This window comes from Oratosquilla oratoria, chromosome 15 (assembly GCF_046742065.1).
Source record: "Oratosquilla oratoria isolate Oo_2021 chromosome 15, ASM4674206v1, whole genome shotgun sequence".
NCBI lineage: Eukaryota > Metazoa > Arthropoda > Malacostraca > Stomatopoda > Squillidae > Oratosquilla > Oratosquilla oratoria.
The window spans coordinates 17,804,729-17,811,429 of record NC_134791.1 but is presented as its reverse complement, the minus strand read 5'-3'; the positions used below and the strand labels follow the sequence as shown (position 1 = coordinate 17,811,429).

General features: G+C 42.9%; 1 protein-coding gene across 1 annotated transcript; it reads right to left on the bottom strand.

Moving 5' to 3' along the window:
• Window positions 1-2,671: 2,671 nt before the first annotated feature.
• On the bottom strand, window positions 2,672-3,469 carry LOC143033064 (protein DDI1 homolog 1-like). Its single transcript, XM_076198261.1, has one exon. The coding sequence runs from the start codon at window positions 3,467-3,469 to the stop codon at window positions 2,672-2,674; it is 798 nt and encodes a 265-aa protein (XP_076054376.1).
• Between the last annotated feature and the right edge of the window lie 3,232 nt (window positions 3,470-6,701).

Sequence of the window (6,701 nt, the reverse complement as noted above, 5' to 3'; positions counted from 1 at the left end):
GATAGGTACCTACTCGTATTGATCCTACGAGATGGGCGTCGGAGAGGTTCATCTCCCTGACACCCAACCTCAGAACCTATCAACGCCCTAACCTCTACCCAGAGGTGCTGCCCTGGGAGGTTGGCATTCGGCGTCTGGACAGGGACCAAGATATCTCTAAATCAACTATGACAATTACTTCCCATTTTCTTCTCATATAAGTAGAACTGAGGACTGGTAACTACGATACTCCTCTTCCAGCAAGTTAGTGACCCACAGAGTTACAACACAGACAACCCAATGTTAATTTCCAGAAAGAACTGTGGGGGATCCTAAGGACCGTTGACAGCCGCCGTTGGGTTGCGGATTTCCAGCCAATGAAACTCGAGGCAAGAATGTATTAATCCGCAGTTCATCTCCAGTCGATATGACGTGACCAACGAGTGTAGGACGAAACACCCCAGGACAAAACACACCTGGACAAAACATCCCTGGACGAAATAACCCCCGGACAAAACATCCCCTAAAATATATGAGGGGGTGTTTTGTCCGGGGGTGTATAGTCCGGGGGTGTTTTACCCGGGGTGTTTTGTCCGGGGGATTTTTAGTCTGGGGGTGTTTTGTCTGGAGATGTTTTGTCCGGGGGTGTATAGTCCGGGGATATTTCGTGGGGTGTTTTGTCCGGGGGTGTTTTGCTCGGGGGATCTTTAGTCCCGGAGTGTTTAGTCCGAGGATGTATAGTCCGGGGGTTTATAGTCCAGGGGTGTTTTGTCCGGGGGTGTTTTGTTCAGGGGTGTTTTGTCCGGGGTGTTTTGCCCGTGTGGGGGGGGGGGATGTTTAGCCCTGGGCTGTGTTTTGTCCGGGGGATGTTTTGTCCGGATACGTGACCAGCAACCGTCAAACCATTTGATGCCGCTAAGGACAGAATCTCCATGCGGATGGAAGTTAGTATGAGCGTTTCGCCGCCAATAACCAGCGCTTCTATCCTTTGTGACAATATCTCGAGGAGTCATTAATCCTTAGAAATACGGTGACGTCCTTGAGATATTCTATTCTAGCCAAGAAACGGACAATTTTTTATATATTTTGAGGGTATGAACTTAGACCTGAATGGGGTCTCGGTCGCTGAAGGCCACTTTCAATCAGGGGTCCGTCCCTTGAAATGAATAGAATTGGTTTTACTCAACCAGAATAAAATTTATGAAGGGCGTCACTGTTTAAAGTGTCAAAGGTGACGGTAGAAAGGTTGTAGAAGGTAAGATTAATCAGGATTATTTTTTGAATGGAAACAACTAAGAGGCTCTGGTCCGTAGAGGCGCTATTGAAGTTTCTAAAGCGTCGATTGTATTAATAATGTACGGCTAGTACCTTATGTCGGGAGATAAGAGTTAAGGATGACTCAGTTAATTGATTCGTGTTAATAGAATGGTTTACACAGTTTATGCCGATATGGCTTCTGTAGATTAGGTCATGCAAACACCAGCGTACAAATGGATAAACTTCAGGCCGGACGGGGTTTCGGCTCTTTCAACCTGGGTTCCTCAACCCTCAGATGAATAAAACACTCAAGCAGTTCCAAGAAGAAAATTGTTGCGTCGGTAGTGAATAGACCCGAAGAAACCTCAAACTGACCTCAAAAACCGCAGCACTATGAGCATCAGGACCTCACAGAGCCCGGAGGCTCCTTCCAATCCCTCCCCCTCCGTCGCCGCCCCCCCCCTCGCCCTCCATGCACCCTTCCCGCATGACGCACTGCGCACAAACTTGCGCGCAGAAGTGAGTACCCAACAACAGGTGAAACCTAATTGCCTTTGTTTAGCTCAGCAGAAGCCACCTGTCGGCCCAAGGTCTTGTGTCAGCTTGTCCATCATGCGGAGAGCTTCCAGTGTGACAGCGCCGACATGTGGACACGTTTTTACGTCCATGAGGTTGTCAGTAATCGTCACGTGGTGAAAGTCTATTTTTCTTCGTTCCAGAAATAGCCTAAGAGGCCACGCCCACCATTCTGAGTGTGATTCTTTGTGATTGGGTAAAATGACGATCTCGCCAAAAGCAAGAAAAAAAAATAGTCATTCTACAAAATGTCATTTGTCATAGAACATGGGATTCAATGGATTATTTTTGGTGTTACTGGAAAAGACGTAAAAGAAAACGGGAAGTGGGTGGAGAGAAGGGATGGCCCTCCATCCACAGAGCCAAAATAAGAATAAAAATAAATGGCTACCTCTCTTATATGAAGGAAAAAGCCTTGTTATATGTATATGCATACATATACTCGTATACACACACAAACACACACACACACACACACACACACACACACACACACACACACACACACACACACACACACACACACACACACACACGCAGGTCATTTATTATTTTCACTTATTATATATCTATATAGTCACGATTTTTTCTTTTTTTAATTTGCATATACATATTTTCAACTTTACGTATATATTTTTTATTTTTTAACAATATCATTTTTGATGCATAATGTCTGTTTCTGGTAACATTGTTATTGCTTGTTTATTTTATAGTTGTACTTGTTTTTAACTATTTTTTCATATGTAGATATATATATGTATGTGTGTGTGTGTTTTTTTAAGTATACTTTGATGTATTTTCCGTGTATACTAACTTACTCTTTTGGGACTTCGGATAAGAGATCAAGTTAATTTATTTGTTAATTTTTCACTGACCTCTCAATTTTAAGACTCGTTTCGACTTCTTGTCGTCCTCTTCTTCCAAAGCGTTTCTCTTCACGTCGGAGACTTCTCGCGGCCTTTATGCGATTCCTGATGACCCTACGTCGGGCCTCGTTCAGCGTCAGCAACGGCACTTGAGTCTTGGTCGAGGAGATCTCGAGAGTACCCTTCGGGACGTTGATGCACATCCCCTCTCGAATCATCATGTCAAGGCCGATCCAGAGGTCCGTACTCGAGTCCATGACATCGAAATTGACGGAGTACAGGGTTCCTCCGAGACGAACCTCTGCGTCGTGAATACAGCCGATGACTTCGTCTCCATTGGGTCCGTCGACTTCGAAGGCGAAGTCACGGTCGACGACGTCGAGGAGGCCCAGTCGACGGGCTAGGCGCGTGGACAGGGTGCTTATAGAGCAGCCGCTGTCCACGAAGGCGGGGACGTCGAAGCCGTTAATCTGGCACTCGACGTAAAGTAGAGACTGGATCCCGTACTCGATCCACGTGGCCTCAGCCTCCACGATGTCTCCGTTCTGTATCTCGTAGGAGGAAAGAGGCTTTTCGGAGTTCTTCAGTCGTTCTCCGCGGAAGCTCAAGTCCAGCGAAGTCACTGTCCCGATGGAAAGCTCGTGTCGGACGAAGATCTTCTTGACGGAATCCCTTGTGAGGTATTGGTGGGCTTTTCTTTCCAGGTCGCCCACGGTTGCGCTGGAATCCAGAGTCTGCTGGAAGGAAAGGTTCCTGTCGACGACCTTGATGACGATCTTGAAGTGGTCCATCCTTCACAACTACTGTAGTAGTATTGTCAAGACTAAACTGATTGTAATGTGATACAGTGATAACCGAGATTTGCATCACATGTGCATTATGCATAAATGCGCATGTACATAGTGCATGCACTCTTGTATGCTTACATACAATGGAAATATATGTATCTAACTCCTCATTTGCTTAACCAGAATAAAATGTATAGCGTTCGGCAACATGTTGAAATAGTTCAAGAAACTTAAAATAGACAGACACTTGGTACCGTACTCAGAGACGCATCAATTTGGTGTGTAAAGATCTTACTTTTACTTACACATTTATGTATCTATTTATTTACATATATTTCTGATATTTCATTTAGTATTTTTTCTGATGGTTTTGTATTTATAGATTTATTTATTTACAAATATTTTCTATATTTCACTTAGTATTTTTACTTGATACTATCTTCAGAGACGCATCAATTTAGCGTATAAAAATTCTACTTTTACTTACTCATCTATGCATTTATTTATTTACATATTTCTAATATTTCACTTAGTATTTTGTTATTTTTTCTGATGGTTTTGTATCTATATATTTATGTACATACATTTTTTATATTTCACTTAGACGCACCAATCTGGTGTGTAAAAATCATACTCTTACTCATTTATGCATTTATTTATTTTCATATATATTTAATATTTCACCTAGTATTTTTTCTATTTTTTTTTTTTTTTCTGATGGTTTTGCTTGATGACAGAGTGGACTAGGACACTCTCATCTGGAGGAAAGAAATTCGAACTTAGGTAGTTTGAATCCCACTAAGAGTCACCGTGTGACGCCAGTAAGGTTATATGACAACCTTATATTCCCAAGGTCAGGGGTAATCATGCCTACCCACTTCGCAGAGCGTGTAATGCTTGAAAATTAAGACAATAGTAATAATAATAATAATAGTTTGTAAGATATATAATATCACCTGGAAGAATAGTTTATTGTAGGCGTCCCTTTCAGTGCAATGATGAGTTTTATATATTTATCTGTGTCTAACGACACATGATTGAGGCTTGTTTTGGCAACAAACCTACCTGTGTTGAATAAAGTAGCTTGGTACTAAATAGACCAAAACCTGAACAACAAGACACTGCAATGAAAGAATGTCATTACATTAGATTTTATCTTATTTATTTGTTTATCTATTTATTTGTTTATTTATCTTTTTTTTTTTTTTGTCTTCTCTCTCCGTCCTTGGGGAATTGGAGAGAAGGTCTGCCCTTTCTCCTTGATTTATCTTCATTAGGTTGACGTCTCTCAGTGAACGGAATGAGCTAAGAAATTGGATGTTTTGTTGAGCATGATGGACAAATTTCTTGCATCATGGCCGCATCTTTGTGTGCAATTTACAAATGACGCTCGCTAATGGAGTATCGTCAACGGGTAAAGGTGTTCTACCTTGGTGTTTACGTGGATAGGATGATGACTAACAGCTTATGTACATGTGTGTGTATGTGTATGTGTGTGTATGTGTGTATTCACTTGGTCTTTGGATCACGTGTTGGACTCGTGATCGACAGCTATTTCCCTCTTGGAGGAGAGCTCAGAGCTTGTAGGTCCGATCTAAGCTCGTGTGTGTGTGTGTGTGTGTGTGTGTGTGTGTGTGTGTGTGTGTGTGTGTGTGTGTGTATTCACTTGGTCTTTGGATCACGTGTTGGACTCGTGATCGACAGCTATTTCCCTCCTGGAAGAGAGCTCAGAGCTCGTAGGTCCGATCTATGGGTAATGCTATGACCTTGCACACACACACACACACCCAACTCCCCGCCCACGAGAGTCAGAGTAACGACCTGAAGCGCAGCGATACCGAAATAATTTCGGCCCTGGGCAGGATTCGAACCATAAGCTGCTTGCCACTGTTGTGGCAGCTCAGTGCTCTACCAACTACGCCACCGCGTGTGTGTGTGTGTGTGTGTGTGTGTGTGTGTGTGTGTGTGTGTGTGTGTGTGTGTGTGTGTGTGTGTGTGTGTGTGTGTGTGTGTGTGTGTATTTGTTTACCTAGTTTTATCTTACGGGAAGGGGAAGCTACGCTCGTGGTGCCCCGTCTCTGTATCTCGCAGTGTCTAGTTTGCTCTTAAATTCATGAAAGGTTTTTGCACACACTATTATTTCGTCCAGTTTGTTCCAGACACCCGCCACTCTGTGTGGAAAGCTTTCCAGGTCCCTTCTGTAACTGTCCTTTTTGAGTTCCTTTTCATGTCCTCTTGTATTTCTCCTATCCCGATTTAGTAAGTCTTCTTTATCAAGGACTTCCATTCCTCTCATGGTTCTATAGATGGTCAATAGGTCACCTTTTTTTCTTCTTTATGTGTGTGTGTGTGTGTGTGTGTGTGTGTGTGTGTGTGTGTGTGTGTGTGTGTGTGTGTGTGTGTGTGTGTATGTATGAGGGTTCGTATGTGTTGTCCGTTTGTCTGTCCTCTTCTCTCTGTCATTATGTATTTTCTTTTCTGTGATTTGTGTTCTCTGTTTATTTCTTTTTTCTTCCTGTCTGTTCGTCTGTCTACCGGTCTATCGGCTTACCTATCAGTTATTCTGCCTGTCTATTTCTCTGTCTGACTGTCTAAATGTCCACTTGTCTTTCTTAATGTATGTTTACCTGTCTTTTGTTTCTTAGGCTGACTTTGTCTGTTGATGTACCTATCTTCCCAGACAGATATAAAGACAGAAAGACAAGAACGACACCAAAACAGGTACAGGACAACAGACAGACAGACAGACATATAAACAGACATAAAGACATATATACAGACGAGCAGCCAGACAGAGTCAAACTGACAGATAAACAACCAACCAGGTAGCAAACTAGACAGACGAACAGCCACAATTATACAAGTAGATAGATACACTAAGAAAGAGAGAGAGAGAGAGAGAGAGAGAGAGAGAGAGAGAGAGAGAGAGAGAGAGAGAGAGAGAGAGAGAGAGAGAGAGAAACAAAGAGAGAGAGAAACAAAGAGAGAGAGAAACAAAGAGAGAATAAAAGAGAGAGGGAGGGAGAGAGAGAGAGAGAGGCAACCCAAGACCTCAGTAGGTTGGAGAACGTGACAAATCAGATTTAGTCGGGAGAGCAAAAGTTCAACAGCACCACTGAGTGGGCGTCCGGCCACAGCAATAATAGCCAACATGGGACGCGGGGTCGTTGTCAACCGCAAGACAATTTACTTGGGGACCTCTTCAACCCCCAATTTTGTAAAAAAAAAAAAAAAA